At 36.8% G+C, this 23390-nt stretch overlaps 2 protein-coding genes and 1 pseudogene across 2 annotated transcripts; all 3 read left to right on the top strand.

The window, feature by feature from the left end:
- Positions 1-2139: 2139 nt before the first annotated feature.
- LOC122701046 (olfactory receptor 14K1-like) lies at positions 2140-3042 on the top strand. Its single transcript, XM_043914059.1, has one exon. It carries the CDS (start codon positions 2140-2142, stop codon positions 3040-3042), a length of 903 nt encoding a protein of 300 aa, XP_043769994.1.
- Positions 3043-15181: 12139 nt separating this feature from the next.
- On the top strand, positions 15182-17237 carry LOC122700758 (annotated as a pseudogene).
- Positions 17238-21846: 4609 nt separating this feature from the next.
- Positions 21847-22794, top strand: LOC122700759 (olfactory receptor 14A16-like). The gene has a single exon (XM_043913816.1). It carries the CDS (start codon positions 21847-21849, stop codon positions 22792-22794), a length of 948 nt encoding a protein of 315 aa, XP_043769751.1.
- Positions 22795-23390: the final 596 nt, after the last annotated feature.

Genomic DNA, 23390 nt, shown 5'->3' on the forward strand with positions numbered 1-23390 from the left:
AAACCAGAATGTGTGGCTTTCAGATGTTAAAATATATATTGGTCTTATTAATTAAAAATATGTCCACATTTTGAGAGGAAAACAGCATTGTCAGATCATATGTATATGTTTTAGTTTGTACTTTTCAGAATTAAAGATTAAGAAGAAATCAACAAGTGGCACTTGCCAAAAGTTGAGAAACCATTACATTGAAGGGTGCAGAAACAACATAAAGAAAATCAACAGAAAAACTGAGCTTAATTTTTCAGGTTGAGAGAAGGAGCATCAATATAAGCACAAGATTATGCTTTGCTTAATCATGTCCGACTCATTGCAATCACACAGACTGTAGCATGCAAGGCTCCTCCGTCCATAGGGATTCTCCAGGCAATAATACTGGAGTGGGTTACCAAGCCCTCTTCCAGGGGGTTTTCCCAACCCAGGGATTGAACCCAGGTTTCCCGCACTGCAGGTGGATTCCTTACCATCTGAACCACCAAGGAAGCCCAAGAGTACCTTTGAATCTGACTCAATGTCTCTTGGAGAATGAATAATTTCTGCTTGGTTTCAGTTGCAAAAACATTGTTTTTGCCCTAGGACCCTCAGATAATGAAGGCACTGAAATTAAACTGAATGAGAGACTTTCCATAAGTAGAAAATTCTCAGTGGGTTAATGATTATGAATTCCCACTGCATTTAGCTTTAAAAAAAAAATTCTATAGCAGAGTAACATAGTATGTAAATACAACTGTTGGGGACATAAGCAATAGAGATGGACTCAGGGCCAGGGATTCCTTAGACATCTGAGAGAAGGGAATGCCTGATTAAGATGGTTTTAGGAGTAAAGAAAGAGTCCTTGATGTTTTTGTAGTTAGTATCTAGTCAGAGCCTTATGTCTGAAAAGTTGTGTTTTATGTGCAGAGGACAGATAGATTATTATTTTTCTTAAATTAGTGATCAACAAAAAAGCATAAATATTGGGAAAGAAAATAGGCTGCATGGGGAAGTAAAGAAATTGCAGTTGAAGTGATACTAAAATAAAATTAGAGACTCTAAAGTTAAAAATGATCTGAGAGAAGAAAACATGACCACAGACCTTCCTCATGTTGGAGTGTATGAGTAATTTGGATGATAAACCCTGTGTGTCTTTGAAATAGGAAGACAACCTGCTTTTCTCATTAGATGCAATCAACATCTCTAATGTTACTTCTTCAGATTATTTCCTTATATAGTAGGCTATATATCTGGCTTATAGACTTAAGTTGTTCTCTTTTCATAAAAAAATGACACCATACATTTGTAAACCATTTTGTCAAAATTACCAGATTAGTTTTCTAATTTCTTTGTGCTATACTAGATATTTTCACTAAAGGGAAAATAAATCATAATATGAAATTTTCACCAAATAATTATATTTTGACAAAAAGATGGAGTACAAACTTAGTGTCCTTTGATAGGAATTGAATAATAAATTAGAGTATCACCTCATAATAATGATTCTAACAGATTTCAGTATATAGTCAGCAGAAAAACCCACACCAAAATCACATCAACCAGGATAATATTTATGCACAAAAATGTCCATGCTCTTCATATTATCACAGGGTCAATTCTTAAATTCCCATTAGAAATAAACTTAGTCAAAAGTAATTTTAAATAATTAGAGAGAGAAGTAAGAGGGAAATTTATTCCTTCACAATAAATTTGTTAAGTTATATTGAACTGTGCTGTGCCATGCTAAGTCGCATCAGTCGTGTCCGACTCTGTGCGATCCTATGAACAGTGGCCCGCCAGGCTCCTTGTTCCATGGGATTCTGCAGGCAAGAATACTGGAATGAGTAGCCTTTCCCTTCTCCAGGGGAGCTTCCAGACCCAGGGTCTGAACCAGCATGTCTTACATCTAACCTGCATTGTGTTTATCACTATGAAGCCCCATATTGAATTGTAATACCCATAATTTTATAACTAAGGCAGCTATAAATATGACTATGAATATGACATTTAAAAACTTTCTGTCTAGCACGTAATGTCAAAGAAAATATATTTCAAAAATAAAGAAACAATAGACACTTCATTTGTTATATTAATATAATTTTTCTTTATTTAATAGGTGGCTTATACTTTTAAAATACAATGAATCAAACACTGACAGTGGAATTCATGCTTGTGAGATTTACTGAGAATCAGATACTACTGAGGCTGCAAGCTGGGCTCTTCTCACTGATCTACCTAGTATCTATGTTGGAGAATTTAATTATCATCTTCCTCACAATTCTTGACCAACACCTCCACACACCAATGTACTTTTTCCTCAGGCATTTGTCCTTTTTAGATCTGTGCCTTATTTCTACCACAGTCCCCAAATTTATTTTCAACTGCATCACCTTCACTGAGTCCATCTCTTACCTGGAATGTGTGTTACAGCTTTTCCTGGTAGTACTAATGGCTGGGTCAGAGACTGGTATTCTCACTGTGATGTCCTGTGACCGCTATGTTGCCATCTGTCGCCCTCTGCATTATGAGGCTGTCATGAGCAAAAGGACCTGTGTCCAGTTGATGGCTGTGTCCTGGTTCAACGGTGGATCCCTGGGAATATTGTACTCCACTGGGACATTCTCTTTGAACTTTTGTGGGTCCAATAAGATACATCAGTTCTTTTGTGATGTTCCTGCCTTACTAAAACTCACTTGTTCTCAAGAACATGCAGCTATTACTGTCAGTGTGGCCATTGGGGTCTGTTATGCATTTTCATGTTTAGTTTGCATTGCGGTCTCCTATGTGTATATTTTTTCCACTGTGTTGAAGATCCGAACCAGAGTGAACCAGTCCAAAGCCTTTGCTACCTGCCTGCCTCACCTCGTTGTTGTGAGTGCACTCCTTTTAATGGGTGCTGTTGCTTATTTAAAGCCACCATCCAACAGTCCTTCTCTTCTAGACTTGCTGGTGTCTGTGTTCTATTCTGTGGTACCCCCAACCTTGAACCCTGTTATCTACTGTCTGAAGAATAAGGACATTAAATCAGCTCTAGTAAAGTCCTGTGGAATGTTAAAAGCAGTGGAGTAATGAAAAGATGATAAAAGCTGAAGTTAGGAAGTAGGATTTTCTTTTATGTTCTGTTATTAACAAGCTGCTTGAAATTGTTTCTATTAAAGAATTCTGATTAATAAAGAATAAGATATTCATAATTTTCACAAATGTACACTAGTATTTTTAAAATTGAGATATAATTGACATGTATTATTATATTAGTTTCAAGAACAAAACATAATGATTCTATACTTGTATCGGTTGCAAAATCATCACTACAATAAGTTTAGTTAACATCCTTATCCCTATGTAATTACACATTGTTTTCTCTTGTGATGAAAAAAATTAAGATCCACTTTCTTAGTACTTTCAAATATATAATACAACTTTATCAATTATAGTCACCATGTTGTACACTATATCCCCATGAATTATTTATTTTAGAAGTGGGAGGTTGTGTGTTTGATAAATGTTTACCCATTTTGCACACCCTAGTCACTCCTCTGGCAATTACAAATTTGCTTTCTGTATCTATCAGCTTGGGGCTTCCCTTGTAGCTCGGTTAGTAAAAAATCTGCCTGTAATGCATGAAACGTGGGTTCAATTCCTGGGTCAGGAGGATCCCCTGGAGAAAGAAATGGTAACCCACCCCAGTATTCTTGCCTGGAGAATCCCATAGACAGAGGAGCCCGGCTGGCTCCTGGGGTCCATGGGTTCTCAAGAAGTCAAATATGACTTAGCAACTAATCTTCCTCTATGAGCTTATTTTGTTGTTATTGTTTAGGTTCCACCTTCAGTGAAATCATACTCTGTCTGATATGTCACCTAACAGAATGACTTCCATGATTCATGATGTTGAAAATGGAAAGATTTTATTATTTTAACAGCTGAATAACACTTCACCTCTTTGTTTTCGTTGCATTACTTTGTCGTTACTTGTGTCATATCTATGCAATGTATGACTTTTAGCTCTTTAATCTGTTTATGCTTGTATAAGCTCCAAAGTGTTCTTCTTGTGTGATTTTATAATAACTCTTCATACTCAGAGAGAACATGTTATTCTTTCTTTATTGTGAAATTATTAGCTTTTTCCATGCAATTTTTATATAATTTTAAAAAGTAGCTTACCAAGTTTCTCAGAACATAAGATAGGTTGATTTTTATATACATTCTTATTTAATCTATTACCTGGGAAAAATTTTAATCTTTACCTATTGGATTTTCTAATCTATAAACATTATTCATTTTCATTTGCCTCATTACATAAGTAAATTATTTCCTTCTTGCTTAAAACTCATTCTTTCAAAGGGACACATTGTCTTTAAGACATGTTGGTTTTGGTTTTGTGAGCTTTTTGTTTTCTCTTAGAACTCTTTGCGACCCTATGGACTGTAGCCTACCACGCTTCTCTGTCCATGAGATTCTCCAGAAAAGAATACTGGAGTGGATTGCCATGCCCTCCTTCAGGGGATCTTCCCAACTCAGGAATCGAACCCACATCTCTTATGTCTCCTGCATTGGCAGGCAAGTTCTTTACCACTAGTGCCCTCTGGGAAGCCCATTCTCCATAGCAGCTGTACCGATTTACATGCCCACCAACAGTGTAGGAGGGTTCCCTTTTCTGCACACCCTCTCCAGCATTTATTGTTTATAGAGTTTTTGATGATGGTCATTCTCATTGGTGTGAGGTGATATCTCATTGTAGTTTTGATTTGCAATACTCTGATAATTAGAGCTATTGAGCATCTTTTCATGTACCTCTTGGCTATTCTTCTTTGAAGAAGTGTCTATTTTGATATTCCATTCATTTTTTGATTGTTTCCTTTTGTACATTGAGTGGGGTGAGCTGTTTGTATATTTTGAAGATTAATCCCTTGTCAGTCATTTCATTTGCAAATATTTTCTCCCATTCTGTTAGCTGTCTTTTTCACTTTGCTTATGGTTTCCTTTGCCAAGCAAAAGCTTTTATTTAGCTATGTCTCATTTTATAATTATTGTTTTTATTTTTATTACTCTAAGAGGTGGATCAAAAACATCTAGCTTCAATTTATGTCAGGGAGTATTCTTCTTATGTTTTCCTCTAGGAGATTTATAGTGTCTGGTCTTAGATTTAGGTCTTTAATCCATTTTGAGTTTATTTTTATGTATGGTGATAAAAAGTGTTCTAATTTTTTTCTTTTACATTATTTTCTTTTTTTCCATTTATTATTATTTTTTTTTAGTTTGAGGCTAATTACTTTACAATATTGTAGTGGTTTTAAAATTAGAATTGTCACTCCATTTATTTGTGGCTTCCCTTATTGTTAACTAGAAGTATATTTATCTAAATGGTCTTGTGAAACAATCTTTTTTCATTTCAGTGTTTTGTCCTTTGCTTCCTACCCCTGGGGCTTCCCTGCTGGCTCAGAGGGTAAAGAGTCTGCCTGCAATGTGGGAGAACTGGCTTTGATCCCTGGGTCGAGAAGATCCCCTGGAAAAGGAAATGGCAACCCACTCCAGTATTCTTGCCTGGAGAATCCCCATGGACAGAGGAACCTGGTGGGCTACGGTCCATAGGGTCGCAAAGAGTTGGACACGGCTGAGCGACTTCACTTTCAGTTTATTACTCCTAATTTTTTTTTTTAAGTTTATTCAGTTTTTCAATCTGGGTTCAATTTTTTTAATATACATCTTCAAAAGATCTTTGCTAGGCCTGACAGTGGCATTCATTATTTCATTTGCCAGAAATTGGCACATTGCCCTATACTAGCTGCAAAGGGACCTCGGCTCAGCATTTTTTCAGAAAATATAGAAGAACTATGGAAGAAACAGGAAAACTGGTCACTACTAGGCTTTTTAAAAATATATATATTTATTTATTTGGCTTTGCCAGGTCTTATTTGCAGCACTTGGGGTCTTTATTTTAGTTGTGTCACTCGGGATCTGCATGCGGATGCTCTTGCGGCAAATGGGATCTAGTTACTAGGCTCCAAATGGGGTTTTCACATTGCTGAGGGGACTGCTTTCTATGCAGGAGAAAGGAAATATAAAAATATTCTGGTCAAACTTAGCATTAATAGAAACATAAATGTCTGGTCTGCTGACATGGCATCGTGGGTAGGGGTAGCTTCATTTTGGGCCCAGAAAGTTATTTCAACACCACTAGTTTATCATTATCTTTCTAATGTGCTATAATATGTGAAATATGCTTAGCCCAAAGGATAAATTTATAAAATCCTAAAAGTAAATTTGCAAATAATATATGCAAGCTATTTGAAAAACATTACACATATTTTTGTGAGCACATTTCAATAGCAATTAAAATAAATGAATAAAAACTCCAAAGATGCTTGAAAAGTTACAATTATTAAAAAGTATACATTTATTATAAATTATAAAGAGTTTTTTTTTATTTTCTCCGGAAGAATTAGGAAATAACAATATAATTAAATAATATGTTAATTATTATGATAAAGAGCTGTAAAACTAAATTAATAGGTGAAAATAATATCTCACAGTACAAAATGAAGTATTGGATATAAAGAAATTGGATGTAAAGAAATAATTCAAAAGTATAGTGGACAATATACACATAAAAATCCAAAAATATTAAGCAAATAAATTTGAATATTTTAATAAAGTTTTTCCTCATTTTTTAATTGACAGATATTTTAGGTCCTTTAATAATATGTCTGCATCAGGTGACACTCAAGAACCTGGACAGAGTTCTGTCTTCCTGACAATTACATTACAAAAGATGGTTCTAGACCACTGAGTAAGACATTTCTGGATTGTGAGACTGGCAAAAGTCTTATTTATCAATTAAATATTTTCATGGATTTGAAAAGATCAGAGAAAGGAATTTGAAAGAGAATGTGATAAGTTGCTTCACTTATTTTCAAAAGGGAGAATTAAGCTTCTTTTTTAAAATTTATATTTATTTTTACATTATACATGTCACACAATTCAATATACTATCTTATTTAATCTAATTTAAATCTCACCTTCTCCATAAAATCTGTTTTTATTACGGTAGACACATATGAGGTACCAAAACCCAGATGCTGTAATACATAACTTTTCTCTCCTCCTACTTCTTAAGTGCTCTGCTAATTGCATTGGGACAAATGAATGAATAAGATTTGGGGAAAAGACATTTAACTTCTTAGAGAATTTATAATTGTGTGAATTTAATCCTACTAAAGTTAAATAAAACAGAAAATATAATGAAATATGCACCATCATTTATATCATTTGATGAAGCCCAGTGAGATTTTCTATATTAATTCACTTTAAAAGGAAGTATGGCATGGTGGCTTAAAGTGAAACAAGTGTTACTAGTTCTGGGGCCACAGAGATTTAGATAGCCAAATTTAACAATCAAAGCTGCCTTTAATCCCTCCCCTGAGAACCTTGCTTACTTGGTTCTTTTCTTTAAATAAAGATCTGAAACCATATGGAAATACTTTCAGCAAATGCAGAAATTTGAGAATACATTTTCAGATATGGTACCATTCATAGACATTTTTTTTTTTCACTATCCACAAAGCATACATGCTCCAAAAGGAAAGCAAATCTTAAGATCTAGGTAACAATAGACTTTCTTATCTGATCTAGTAAGTATAAATATTGGTCTATCATATAGATAAATTAAAAAAAAAATTAACATCTTCCCAGATTACTCCTCTTACCTAAAGATGAGAAAAATCTACTCTAGAGCAGGATGTAAGTGGCAAGCATATTGGACTATGCAGTTTATAAGGTCTTTTAATGTCTCACCATTTGCCTATGTGTTTCTCAAATTCAATGCTAACAGATGGACAGAGTTCGTGTCTACACAAGATTAATATTTCAAAGACTCTGACTAGATTTACCAATGCTCAATTTGATACCCATCCTGGTTTATGATATCCATCCTTAATTGAATGAATATAAAAATGTAATTGGGCTTTGAAGGCAAAAAATGTTCCCATGCTTATTTAGTTTTTAGTCAAAATTAAGACCATACACTTGAATACACTCATGCATGTTCTGAGAAAATTTCATTCCACAATCTGACCACTAAGTCCTGGCTTATTAAAAACAGTTTATTTATAAAAGGTCCAATACTTAGCTTGGATATTTGATGATACTGAGACAATCAACCAAGAGTTCTATCTCTGAATGTGACACTTACAGATCTCATTCTTGACTAATGTTCTCAGCTCTTAAAGCCTCTCTTTTCTTTGTGTTAAAGTTAGTTTTAAATATAACTGTCTATCTATTTTATCCATTCATCTATCTATTTATGTAGAAAGAAAGTCTGATCAAATTAAATATATAAGTAAAATGAGCCCTTAGTAAAATAAGCCCATGGCATACACTGTATACACTGAGTAATAAGTGTTGAGGACACTGGCGCTTGTACTGAATATTTAAAATTAAACAAAGTTACTTAAAAGCTTCAGATAAAAACTATTTCATTTATCTTACTCAATTTTAATTGAAGGAATTGCTGGTGAGAAAATTAAAGTAGATTTCTTGATGCATGAGGAAGAAAGTAAATTAGTCTTGAAAAATTTGTCTGTCCAGTACTTACTTATACAATCAGGACTCCATAGTGTCCTCTACTTTAGATCACAACATTTAGTTCCAATCTGAATGCTTAGTCAAAATCTTTGAAATCTCTGGAAAACCTTAAAATCCTGTGTATACCTTTTTGAACTAAGGGCAAGTAAATATTAATTAGTCTGTGTTTCTTTCAATTGTGTGTGTGTGAGCAAAAGGGGCTCAGTCATTTCCAACTCTTTGCAGTCCCATGGACTGTAGCCTGCCAGCTCCTCTGTCCATGGGATTCTCCAGGCAAGAATACTGGACTGGGTAACCATTCACTTCTCTGGGGGATCCTCCCAACCTAGGAAATGAACCAAGGTCTGCTGCATGGCATGCGTATTCTTTTTTTTTTTCCATTTATTTTTATTAGTTGGAGGCTAATTACAATATTGTAGTGGCAAAAACCACTACAATATTGTAAAGTAATTAGCCTCCAACTAATAAAAATATTACCAGCTGAGCTACCAGGGAAGCCCCTTTCAACTATATTTAATATCAAATATGTCATCCTAAGACATGGGAATGCCAGACCAACTTATCTGCTTCCTGAGAAACCTGTATGCAGGTCAAGAAGCAGCAATTAGAACCGAAGATGAAACAACAGACTGGTTCAAAATTGGGAAAGGAGTGCATCAAGGCTGCGTATTGTCACCCTGTTTATGTAACTTATATGCAGAGTACATCAAGTGAAATGCTGGGCTGGATGAATCACAAGTTGGAATCAAGATTGTCAGAAGAACTATCAATAACCTCAGATACGCAGATTACACCACCTTTATGGCAGAAAGCAAAGAGGAACTAAAGAGCCTCTTGATGAAGGAGAAAGAGGAGAGTGTAAACCTGGCTTAAAACTCAAGTTTCAAAACCTAAGATCATGGCACTGGGTCCCATCACTTCATGGCAAATAGATAGGGAAACAATGGAAATAGTGACAGATTTTATTTTCTTGGGCTCCAAAATCACTGCAGATCGCTACTGCAGCCATGAAATTAAAAGATGCCAGCTTCTTGGAAGAAAAGCTATGACAAACCTAGACAGCTTATTAAAAAACATATTACATACTAAAATACATATTAAATAGCATATTACTTTGCCGACAAAGGTTCATATAGTCAAAGCTATGGTTTTTCCAGTAGTCATGTATGGATATGAAAATTGGACCAAAAATAAGGCTGAGCTCCAAATAATTGATGCTTTGAAACTCTGGTGTTGGAGAAAACTCTTGAGAGTCCCTTGGACAGCAAGGAAAGCAAACAAGTCAATCCAAAAGGAAATCAATCCTGAATATTCATTAGATGGAAACTCCAATACTTTGGCCACCTGATGAGAGAGCCAACTCATTGGAAAATACCCCGATGCTGGGAAAGAGAAGACAGGAGGAGAAGGGGATGATAGATGATGAGGTGGTTGGATGGCATCACTGACTCAATAGACACAAGTTTGAGCAAGCTCAGGGCGAAGATGAAAGACAGGGAACACTAGTGTGCTGCAGTCCATGGGGTCACCAAGAGTGGACACGGGCAGGAGGGGAGTTCTATGAATCAGGAGATTGGGATTGACATATTGCACTGCCATGTGTAAAACAAATAGCTAATGGAAACCTACTGTATAGCACAGCTCAGTGTTCGGTGCTGACCTAGAATGGTGGGATGGACTTGGGTGGGAGGAGATATATGTATATATATAGATGATCCACTTTGTTGTGCAACTGAAATTAACACAATGTCATAGAACAACAACTGTTGTTGTTCAGTCACTAAGCCATGTCTGGCTCTGCAACTCCGTGAAAGCAGCACATGATAAAAGTGGCAACATCTGCATGTATGAAGTTGTTATTTCTCCTTGCAACCTTGATTCCAGCTTGTGAGCTATCCAGCACAAGATTTCGTATGATGTGCTCTGCATATAAGTTAAATAAACAGGGTGACAATATTACAGCTTTGATGTACTCCTTTCCCAATTTTTGTTTTTCGTTTATTTTTATTAGTTGGAGGCTAATTACTTTACAGTATTGTAGTGGTTTTTGTCATACATTGACATGAATCAGCCATGGATTTACATGTGTTCCCCATCCTGAACCCCCCTCCCACCTCCCTCCCCATCCCATCCCTCTGGGTCTTCTCAGTGCACCAGCCCTGAGCACTTGTCTCATGCATCCAACCTGGGCTGGTGATCTGTTTCACCCTAACTCCTAGAGGAGAACATAGGCAAAACACTCTCCGACATAAATCACAGCAAGATCCTCTATGAACCACCTCCCAGAATATTGGAAATAAAAGCAAAACTAAACAAATGGGACCTAATGAAACTTAAAAGCTTTTGCACTACAAAGGAAACTATAAGTAAGGTGAAAAGACAGCCTTCAGAATGGGAGAAAATAATAGCAAATGAAGAAACAGACAAAGGATTAATCTCAAAAATATACAAGCAACTCCTGCAGCTCAATTCCAGAAGAATAAATGACCCAATCAAAAAATGGGCCAAAGATCTAAACAGACATTTCTCCAAAGAAGACATAGAGATGGTTAATAAACACATGAAAAGATGCTCAACATCACTCATTATCAGAGAAATGCAAATCAAAACCTCAATGAGATACCATTACACACCAGTCAGAATGGCTGCTATCCAAAAGTCTACAGGCAATAAATGCTGGAGAGGGTGTGGAGAAAAGGGAACCCTCTTACACTGTTGGTGGGAATGCAAACTAGTACAGCCACTATGGAGAACAGTGTGGAGATTCCTTAAAAAACTGGAAATAGAACTGCCATATGACCCAACAATCCCACTTCTGGGCATACACACTGAGGAAACCAGATCTGAAAGAGACACGTGCACCCAATGTTCATCACAGCGCTGTTTATAATAGTCAGGACATGGAAGCAACCTAGATGCCCATCAGCAGACGAATGGATAAGGAAGCTGTGATACATATACACCATGGAATATTACTCAGTCATTAAAAAGAATTCATTTGAATCAGTCCTTTCCCAATTTTGAATCAGCCCATTGTACCACGTCCAGTTCTAACTGTTGCTTCTTGACCTACATACAGGTTTCTCAGGAGGCAGGTAATATGGTCTAGTACTCCCATCTCTTTAAGAATATTCCACAGTTTGTTTTGACCCACACAGTCAAAGGCTTTAGTGTAGTCAATGAAGCAGAAATAGAGGGTTTTTTTTTTTTTAATACCTTGCTTTTTCTATGATCCAGCATATGTTGGCAACTGCTGAAGTAAAGTTTTTTTTATAAAGAAGAAATGAGGAAAGAATGGATATAGAAAGCTCTTGATGATACTTATGTAACGTCATTCTAGATCAGCTTTGTTTTGGTTTGTTGATCTTCTGAACAGAGCAATAGTCACATCATTTCTAGTGGCTAATGGCCTTAGATTAATGCATATTATTCTTGAGATCTCAATTTGCAGAACTCAGGTTCAAGTTCGAGGTTTTACTAGATAATCATTTACTTAAATTTGACTTGATCAGGTATTATGAATGCCAACCACTCATTACTATTACAATAATGATAATAATGACTAAGGTAATACATTTTGAATTTGATATTTTTTGTGATTCAGAGATATATCTAAGATTTTATATTTAAATTGATCTATGAGAAACTATTGAAAAGTAGGCAATTAAAAAAATAATTTTCACAAAGATTTAAAGAGTCATTAACTTGAGAGCTTGTAATATTTTTAAAGTTTATTTTTAATTGAAGGATGATTGCTTTACAATATTGGTTTGGTTTCTCCATACATCATATGAATTAGCCATTGGTATATATATATTGCTTCCTTCTTTAACCTCCCTCCCACCTCCCATTCTTTCCACCCCTCTAGGTGGTTACAGAGCCCCAGTTTGAGTTCCCTGAGTCATATGCAAATTTCCACTGGGCTATATATTTTACATATGATAGTCTATATGCTTCCATGCTACTCTCTCTTTTCATCGCACCCTCTCCTTCAACTCCCCACCCCACACTCTTGCCATAAGTGTGTTCTCTATGTCAGTGTTTCCATTGCTGAGTTGCAAAAAGGCTCATCAGTACCATCTTTCTGGATTCCATATATATGAGTTAATATATGGTATTTATTTTCTCTTTCTGACACTTCACTCTGTATTCTAGGCTCTAGGCTCATCCACCTCATTAGAACTGATTCAAATGCATTCATTTTTATAGCTAAGTGAGAGCTGATAGCATTTTATTAAAGCCTCCACCGAAGCAAGCTTTGGGAAAAAAAAAAAGAAGAAGAAGAACTCTTCTGGAATAAAGAAAATACTAGAGATCTGTATAGTTTTATCTCTAAAGCAAATTGAGAAGTTGATGAGCTTTGCTCATTTGTCTGTTTGTACTCAATAAGCCCAGTCTAGTCCAGATTCTTTCAGAATTTTGTTAGCTAAAAATAATGGCAAGTGACAAAGCTTACCGGTTGTTTTGAAATTTCTCTTTTACATTAACAGAATACATTCTGTCTTCTGTCTTCTCCAAGAAGGAAATTTTTATCCTTCTTGAAATACAAACTTGTCAACATAATTTTACCTAGACAGTTTTACTCCTTTCTTTTACAGTGAAGATTTATTGTCTTAAGAAAAATTGCCTAACTTCAAACAGATATGAGATTAAGTAAATAGGGTGATTGTGGGTAAGGTGGGTTTGTGTGAGTGACTGATTGTGAAGTGAATCAGGTCTTTTTACCTTTTGTTACTTTCTTTTCTAATTTTTATTTTCTATTACAGTTGCATTTCTAAGTATGTCTTATGACATATCCTTTATTTTCTCATCTACCTATTTTTCTCTTCATTAAAGTGAAAAGTGAAAGTGCTAGTCTCTCAGTCCTGCCCAACTCTTAGCAACCCTGTGGACTTGTCGCATAGGGTCCAAAAGCCTAGCCTGCCAGGCTCGTCTGTTCATGGAGTTCTCTAGGCAAAAATACTGGAGTGGGTAGTCGCTCCCTTGAGGGGATTTTCCTCACTCAGGGATCAAACCCAGGTCTCCTGCATTGCAGGCAGATTCTTTAACATCTAAACCACCAGGGAAGTTATGGAGATGATTAAACTGATTATTATATATGTCATTACTTTTACTAAACTGAACTTTGCACTAATACTGAATTTCCAACTATTATTGCTTCATTTTCAAATGTGTCTTGCTTACAAACATACATTTGAGGTTAAAACATCTGTTTACACACACAAAAGTTCTATAATATACTGACTAAAATATTTAAATAAATTGGCAATACAGAAATTTGAATTGCCATTTAGTACTTCATAGTAGATGGGAATACCAGACCACCTGACCTGCCTCTTGAGAAACCTGTATGCAGGTCAGGAAGCAACAGTTAGAACTGGACATGGAACAACAGACTGGTTCCAAATAGGAAAAGGAGTACATCAAGGCTGTATATTGTCACCCTGCTTATTTAACTTATATGCAGAGTACATCATGAGAAATGCTGGGCTGGAAGAAGCATAAGCTGGAATCAAGATTGCCGGAAGAAATATCAATAACCTCAGATATGCAGATGATACCACCCTTATGACAGAAAGTGAAGAGGAACTGAAAAGCCTCTTGATGAAAGTGAAAGAGGAGAGTGAAAAAGTTGGCTTAAAGCTTAACATTCAGAAAACTCAGATCACGGCATCCGGTCCCATCACCTCATGGGAAATAGATGGGGAGACAGTGGAAACAGTGTCAGACTTTATTTTTTTGAGCTCCAAAATCACTTTGAGGGGTGACTGCACCCATGAAATAAAAGATGCTTACTCCTTGGAAGGAAAGTTATGACCAATCTAGATAGCATGTTAAAAAGCAGAGATATTACTTTGCCAACAAAGGTCTGTCTGGTCGAGGCTATGGTTTTTCCAGTGGTCATGTATGGATGTGAGAGTTGGACTGTGAAGAAAGCTGAGTGCCGAAAAACTGATGCTTTTGAACTGTGGTGTTGGAGAAGACTCTTGAGAGTCCCTTGGACTGTAAGGACATCCAACCAGTCCATCCTAAAGGAGATCAGTCCTGGGTGTTCATTGGAAGGACCGAAGCTGAAACTCCAATACTTTGTCCACCTCATGCGAAGAGTTGACTCATTGGAAAAGACCCTGATGCTGGGAGGGATTGGGGGCAGGAGGAGAAGGGGATGACAGAGGATGAGATGGCTGGATGGCATCACCGACTTGATGGACATGAGTTTGAGTAAACTCTGGGAGTTTGTGATGGACAGGGAGGCCTGGCGTGCTGTGATTCATGGGGTTGCAAAGAGTCAGACATGACTGAGCGACTGAACTGAACTGAACTGAAGTGTAAATCAATCTCATTATAGGTATGCAATTCTTATATGCAGTAAAGCTTCATTAATTTACATGTGCTGTTGAAGAAGAGAGATAATATCACCACTTTTTCTCAATTGAAGAAAGCTCTCACTGTATAGCCAGTCTTTACTCATTAGAAACTGATAAAAGAGGTAAACTTCAGAAAATTATGTCTTAAAGAGCTTTCAAAAAGTTAAATGTGCATTTTGCAAAAAAAAAAAAGCTTCAAAGAAATCTGTTAACGTTACTAAATTAATTTATTCCATAGCAAGTGTGGTAGAGACAAGAAAATGGACACCTACACAGTGATGATGGAATTTTTTCTGGTAGAATTCTCTGACATCAGAGAGATCTGGGTTCTCCAGGCTTTTCTGTTTGTGCTGATTTACTTGGCAGCTCTCACAGGAAATATTCTCATTATTGTCCTAATCACCTTGGACCAGTGTCTTCACACCCCCATGTACTTCTTCCTGAAAAAAATTATCCTTCTTTGATCTCTGTCTTATTTCCATCATAGTCCCCAAATCCATTGTCAAGTCTTTTACCAACAACAGCACTATTTCTTTCCCAGGATGTGTGTTGCAGGTCTTTTTGGTAATTCACTTTACAGGGTCTGAGGTATTTATCCTCACAGCCACGTCCTATGATCGATATGTGGCCATCTGCCACCCACTGCACTATGACATTTTCATGAATGGGGAAGTCTGTGTGCAGCTGCTTCTTGGTTGCTTGGAGGAATCTTTGGAGGCTTATACTCAGTTGGAACATTCTCTTTATCTTTCTGTGGTTCCAAAAGAGTACCTCAGTTTTTCTGTGATGTTGAAAGGTTGTTGCTAATCCATGAAAGACGCCGGGATTCTTGGCCTCTGGAGGAGAGGAATTCAATCCAAGGCCAGTGATGAGACTTGATTGCTCAGAGCTTTTGTGCAACAAAGTTTTATTAAAGTATACAAGAGACAGAGAAAGTTTCTGAAATAGACATCAGAAGGGGGCAGAAAAAGTGCCCCCCCCCCCACCCCGCTAGTCTTCAGCTGGATGTTATATAGCTACTAGCAGTCTGCTAATTGGAGAAAAGAAATATCTCAAAACGAACACTGGCACCAGGCCCCTTACCCACAAGATGCATTTTGAGATAACATTGGCACAAGGTGAGTTGTCCTGGGTCATAAAGCGATTGACATGAATCTGGAAGAAAGGCAGGTTTCCAAGCAAAGACATAGTCTCATTAACATAGCTTAAGAGAACATCTGCATGAGTAAACCATACTGGTTTGTCAAGGTGGTTCTGGGTCTTAGGCAGAACCGACTTGAAGACAGTTCAGTTCGGTTGCTCAGTTGTGTCCGACTCTTTGCAACCCCATGGACTGCAGCACGCCAGGCTTCTCTGTCCATTACCAACTCCCGGAGCTTGCTCAAATTCATGCCCATCGAGTCAGTGATGCCATCCAACCATCTCATCCTCTGTCGTCCCCTTCTCCTCCTGCCTTCAATCTTTCCCGGCATCAGGGTCTTTTCCAATGAGCCAGTTCTCTGCACTAGGTAGCCAAAATATTGGAGTTTCAGTTCCAGCATCAGTCCTTCCAATGAATATTCAGGACATTGAATATCAGGATATTGAAGACAGAGTCTAAGGTAAATACATAGTCCATTAACATAGCTTAAGAAAAACATTTCCATAAAACAAAAACAAAAACAAAACAGAATTGGTTAGCTAAAGGTTTGAGAAAAGTTAAGTTCAGGTGGAACCAGGTATCATCATGGCAACATAGAATTTTAAAATAAACCTCTTTCTTAATTTGTATAGAGAAAGGACAAAAATCTAACACATAGTTTGTTTCCTCCTACCGCTTAAGAGAGGGATAAAAAATGTCTGACATTGCAGCCTATTTCCTCCGTTTGGAGACCCCTGGCCTTCCTGCCTGTTACCCTCTCAAAATCCCCTCATTATTAAAGATTTCTTGTTCTAAGGATCATACTACTATTAATGTAAGTCTGGCAGTTTGAATATTTTAATGGTTTTTTTTTTTAATATATACTTGCTATTGCTTTCTCGTATGTGTATATTTTCAATATAGTACTAAGTATCCCATCTGTACAAGGCAGGTGAAAAGCCTTTTCCACTTGCCTGCCCCATCTTATAGTTGTGGCCACTTTTATCCTGACAGGAGCCATCGCCTATTTGAAGCCAATGCCTGAATCTCCCTCTCTCCTGAACTTGCTACTCTCAATGTTGTATTCAGTGCTGCCTCCCACTCTGAACCCTATCAAGCATAGCCTGAGAAACAAGGAAATTAAAACAGCTCTAAAAAAGCTTCTGTGGAAACCTGGTGGTAGTGTGAAACATTAGAAACAGAAATTCAGTTATGAAATGTTTAATTTTTGTCCTCATTTTGATTCAAAATCTTTGTGATATCATGTGTGAAACAATTCTTCTGTGCTGATTTTTCTTTAAATTCACTATATGGTTGGAGAAAGAATTAATAAGCTTTAGCTTCTATGTTAAATTATTTTCCTTAGTGAACTTACCCTCAATTTTATCTTATTAGCTCTAGTGAATTTAGCAAAGACTTGTAGAGATTGTCAAAAGCTATGAAATTTGAACTATTTCTATTTGCATCCTACTTTTAGACATTATACTCAATATCAAATTTTATATACTTTAAAGACTCACTTAAAATGAAACAATCATATATATATACACACACACACACACATATATGTATATATATTTAAACCTGCCTTAGATTTTATGGATAGTTACACAAATATTTGTGTTAATTTCTAGATATTATTATATATCTATAGTGGAAATTCCACTATATTTGTTAAGTGCTTAGAAAATAACATTGTGTTTCATATTTCATTATTACTCTAGGATATTCTGTGCACCTTCTTGACTGCTAGTTTTCTTCATGAGATATCATTTTAAAATAATTTTTTATTAATATGGTGACCAACTATTTTATTTACTTGTATACCTTTATATACTATTAAGAATTTCTTTTATAAAACTCATAAAACAGGATATCAGTTCAGTTCAGTTGCTCAGTTGTGTCCAACTATTTGTGACCGCATGGACTGCAGCACACCAGGCATCCCTGTTCATCACCAACTCCTGGAACTTGCTCAAACTCATTTCCATCGAGTCGGTGATGTCATCCAACCATCTCATCCTCCATCATCCCCTTCTCCTCCTGCCTTCTTTCCAAGCATCAGGGCCTTTTCCAATGAGTCAGTTCTTCACATCAGGTGGTGAAAGTATTGGAGTTTCAGCTTCAGCATCAGTCCCTCCAATGAATATTCAGGACTGATTTCCTTTAGGATTGACTGGTTTGATTTTCTTGCAGTCCAAGAGACTCTCAAGAGTCTTCTCCAACACCACAGTTCAAAAGCATCAATTATTCAGTGCTCAGCTTTCTTTACAGTCCAACTCTCACATCCATACATGACTACTGGAAAAACCATAACTTTGACTATATGGACCCTTGTTGGTAAAGTGATGTCTCTGCTTTTTAACATGCTGTCTAGGTTTGTCATAGCTTTTCTTCCAAGGATCAAGTGTCTTTTAATTTCGTGGCTGTATCACCATCTGCAGTGATTTTGGAGCCCAAGAAAATAAAGTGTCTCACTGTTTCCATTGTTACCCCATATATTTGTCATGAAGTGATGGACCAGATGCCATGATCTTCGTTTTTTGACTGGAGTTTTAAGCCAGCTTTTTCACTCTCCTCTTTCACTTTCATCAAGAGGCTCTTTTAGTTCTTCTTCACTTTCTGCCATAAGGGTTGTGTCATCTGCATAACTCCTGGCAACCATGATTCCAGCTTGTGCTTCATCCATGTCATTTCACATGATATACTCCGCATAGAAGTTAAGTAAGCAAGATGATAATATAGAGCCTTAATATACTCCTTTCCCAATTTGAAACCAGTCCATTGTTCTATGTCTGGTACTAACTATTGCTTCTTGACCTGTGTACAGATTTCTCAGGAGGCGGGTCCAGTGGTCTGATATTCCCATCTCTTGAAGAATTTTCCAGTTTGGTGTGATCCACACAATCAAAAGCCTTAGTGTAGTCAATGAAGCAAAAGTATATATTTTTCTGGAATTCTCTTGCTTTTTCTATGGTCCAGTGGATGTTAGCATTTTGATCTCTGGTTATTCTGCCCTTTCTAAATCCAGTTTGAACATCTGGAAGTTCATGGCTCATGTACTATTTAAGCCTGGCTTGGAGAATTTTAAGCATCACTTTGCTAGTGTGTAAGATGAGTGCAACTGTGCAGTCATCGGAACATTCTTTGGTATTGCCTTTCTTTAGGATTGGAATGAAAACTGACTTTTCCAGTCCTGTGGCCACTGCTGAGTTTTCCAAATTAGCTGGCATACTGAGTGCAACACTTTAACAGCATCATCTTTTAGGATTTGAAAACAGGTGCACAAATTATATAAAATTACGTTATACATGATAGTGAAAACAGACTTAAAACCAAATATTGATTCTTTATAATCTTTAAGAATACACTATTAGATAAAAGCAGGAAAGCATGTGAAACACTGTTGCACGTAAAAAGTGATTCTGTGAACCATGCTTTGTGAATGTGGGTGGTTGCACCATCAATGTAGAGAGGAACATGCAATTAAAAGTATAAACAAAGAAAACAATATCTATGTACAGTCACAGGATGTGACTTCCCTGGTAGCTCAGTGGAAAAGAATTCTCTTGCAATTCAAGATATCACCTGCAGTGCAGAACATGAGTATTGCATCCCTGGGTCAGGAAGATCCCCTGGAGAAGACAATAGCAAGCCAGTCCTGTATTCTTGCCTGGGAAATCTCATGGGCAGAGGAGCGTGGTGGGCTACAGTGGGTTCAGAAAGAGTTGGACATGACTTAGTGACTAAACCACTACCACAGTCACAGAATATGTACTGGGGAACACACTCCCACACTTGCACCTCCTGTGGTCCCTGGGTATAAAAGTGGGAGTGAGGCAAGTTTTATTTTAATTTAGTTTTTCTACATTGCTTGGTATTTTAAGTAATTAAAATTTGAATATATACTAGCATTAAAAATACAAAACATAGCAGAACTAAAGGGAAATGAAACAGCATCCATGTCTTAATATGCATTCCTGAATTTAAATTTTAATGCTTCAATTCAGATGTTCTATTTTCCATTAAAATCTCAGTATTATCACTCATCAATAAATAAAAAGGCACAGTTTGAATGAATTCATAGAGTTGTTGTGATATGCTCATAACAGAAAGTCTGTAGCAAAAGGTAAATCACACTTCTAAATGATCCTAAGTCCAGGGATTTAAAGTTGCCCTCCTGTCCCTCAAGAAATATGCTCTCTCTCATCAGAACCCTTGACCATTTCTTCTAGTTAATTTCTGCTCCAATTATATAAATATAATCTCATGTGAAATATAAGATCATTAACCTTGAACCAATGCCAGAGGCTGAAGGTAAAGCTTAAAACCCACCAATCATATAGGAATAGTAGAGGTATTTAAACACCTTTGGTCATGCAACAGGCAGTTATTCTTGAACAAAAGTGTATTTAGGTGACAGACACCAATGACTAATACTTTGTTTACATGTTCTTAGAAGGAACTAATACAAGATGGAATAGATGTGCCCCATGCTAAGGTGGTTATTAGGATGTTTTCTTCTCACTTTTTATCTGAATGCCAGGTTTAATGAATGGAAAGAAAACTCTGTTAATTTTGATAAATTTGAAGGGTATATTTACTCAAGTGATTTTCTTTTTCTGCCCCCCAGAAAGATATTTCATTGTTGTCATCTGCATCGTGGAAGAAATTTACACCAGTTGGTAAGAAAATTATCCAAACAATTTGTTTCAAGAACTGAGATGATTAGAGGATATTCTGATGATTCTAGTTCTTTCTACATGCCCAGACCATACCACACACATTTTGTTTGAAAGAAAGCTAGTGTCAATGAGAGACTCATTTTATGGACACAGACAAGGTCACTGTTACTGTAGTAATTTGTCAGAATTAAGCTGATGGACTACCATATCAGGACTAGATCTGTAGTAAATAGTTCTGAAAATGTCAATATTGATGTCTTATAATTTTATTGGGCTTCCAGGTGGCACTAGTATTAAAGAATCTGCCTGCCTATGCCAGAGACATGAGACATGAGTTTGATCCCTGGGTTGGGTAGATCCCCTGGAGGAGGGCATGGCAACCCACTCCAGTATTCTTGCCTGAAGAATCCCATGGACAAATGAGCCTGGCGGGCTATAATCCACAGGGTCACACAGAGTTGGACACAATGAAGTGACTTAGCACGCATGTATGCATACTTCTATTATGAATATTTCTATCTGATATCAATGAGAAAAGTTAGTATCACAGTGTAATACTAATGTATGATTCTCACATGTTTTTCCTGAAATCTATTCTGCATCATCTTTGATCTCATTTGACAACCTTACACATGGTCGTCTTTTTAATTCATTTTATTTTCTGTATTTTATTTTGTTTACTTTATATTGTTTTCTTGTGGTCTGGAGCAGTATTTGCCAAATAACTTCTGGAGCAAGAAAGTGAAATGCTGTTTTCCATTTTGGCTATACCAGTAAAGTATGTTAGCTGCTTGGTACACAGATTTATCTCAAAGATTTTAGACCTGTCTGCCATGTATCTAAAGCATGAAATATAATAAAACTTTTTCTGTTCTTTAAAGAACCAGAAGATAGCATTTCATTTTATTTTTGCCCTTTTCTAAACTCTGCTTAATGTCAATTATATTTCCATCTACTCTCTGTTAATATAATAAAGGATATCACTGCACTTTCCCAGTGTTACTCTCATGAACTATGCCTAGGGCCATGTCATATCAAGAGTTTTAATAAAAGTGAATGTTACCATAGCTGAATGAATGAGTTACTAGTATAATCTTTATTTTTACAGATAAGAATCAGCATGACTGAGAAATTAACCAACATTACCACTATAACAGAATTTTTGCTCATGGGATTCACTGATGATCAGGTACTACAAGGACTCTATGTTCCATTCTTCTTCCTGAGTTACCTGACAGCACTGATGGGGAACCTCCTCATTATTATCCTCGCCACCACTGACCGGCGTCTCCAGTTGCCCATGTATTTCTTCCTAAAGAATTTGTCCTTGATTGATATCTGCTACATCTCTGTCACTGTGCCCAAATCCATCATAAACTCTCTGACCAAAAACCATTCCATATCTTTCCTGGGATGTGCCTCACAAATTTTTCTTTTCATTTTTTTGGCTGGCACAGAGTATGCCCTCCTTATAGTGATGTCTTATGACCGCTATGTTGCCATCTGCCATCCTCTGTACTATGAGACAATCATGAATAGAGGCACCTGTCTGCAGATGGTGACAGCATCGTGGGCTAGTGGGTGTGTCTATGGATCCATTCATGTTGCAGGTACATTCTCTGTGCGTTTCTGTGGGCCCTATATAGTGCATCAGTTCTTCTGTGACATTCCTTCAGTGCTCACACTTGCTTGTTCAGGAGAGCAAATTCTAGAATATGCATTTATTGTCACTAGCTGTACTTTTGCTTCTGTATGCTTTCTTTTCCTGATTGCCTCTTATATTTACATTTTCTCAGCTGTCCTAAGGATTCCATCTGCACAAGGCAGGTTCAAAACTTTCTCTACTTGTGTACCCCATCTCACTGTAGTGATATTGTTTCTCTTTTCTGGTATCGCCAATTATTTAGGGACTAATTCTAAGTCTGCATCATCACTGAATCTCTTCATGTCTGCATTATACTCTATATTACCTCCCAGCCTGAACCCTTTCATCTATAGTCTGAGGAACAAGGACATGAAGGCAGCCCTAGGCAAAATACTAGGTGGTAAAATGTTGCCAAAGACATGAGGATCCTGCTGACCTTAAATCATATGGCATACACAATAAATAAAGAAAATAGAATCAGTTTTTGAGAGTTAAGTATATAAACATTATTGTATTCTCTATTCTCTTGCCATAACTATATCACATTTACACATTCTGCATTCAAATTCACATTCTATGATTTTTATTTTATTTTTGTGAAGTTTAGGGTGGTCTGGGAAACACAAAACATATTGAATGTATTCCATTACTTGTGTGCATGCATCTTCAGTCGCCTTAGTTATGTCTGACTTTTTACAGCTCTATGGACTAGCCCATCAGGCTCTTCTGTCCATGGGCTTCTCCATAATACTGGAGAGGATTGTCATGCCCTCCTCCAGGGAATCTTCTCAACTCAGGGATCGAACCCGAGTCTCCTGGGTCTCCTGCATTGTAAGCAGATTCTTTACCCACTAAAACACCTGGGAAATCCATTCCATTACTTATTTCATATCAAAAGATTCTGTTTGTGTTATTCTGATGGTTGCATTTGTTTTGTTAATGTAATCACACACTACTTCTTTACATGATTATATTTTTTCTGCAAAATTTAGACATTGTATCTTATTTCCTAGCACTGT

This window comes from Cervus elaphus, chromosome 9 (assembly GCF_910594005.1).
Source record: "Cervus elaphus chromosome 9, mCerEla1.1, whole genome shotgun sequence".
In the NCBI taxonomy this organism is placed as follows: domain Eukaryota; kingdom Metazoa; phylum Chordata; class Mammalia; order Artiodactyla; family Cervidae; genus Cervus; species Cervus elaphus.

Bases quoted from the DNA above. Each gene is read 5' to 3' on its own strand.
- LOC122701046 (XM_043914059.1), top strand. From the start codon at position 2,140: ATGCTTGTGAGATTTACTGAGAATCAGATACTACTGAGGCTGCAAGCT.
- LOC122700759 (XM_043913816.1), top strand. From the start codon at position 21,847: ATGACTGAGAAATTAACCAACATTACCACTATAACAGAATTTTTGCTC.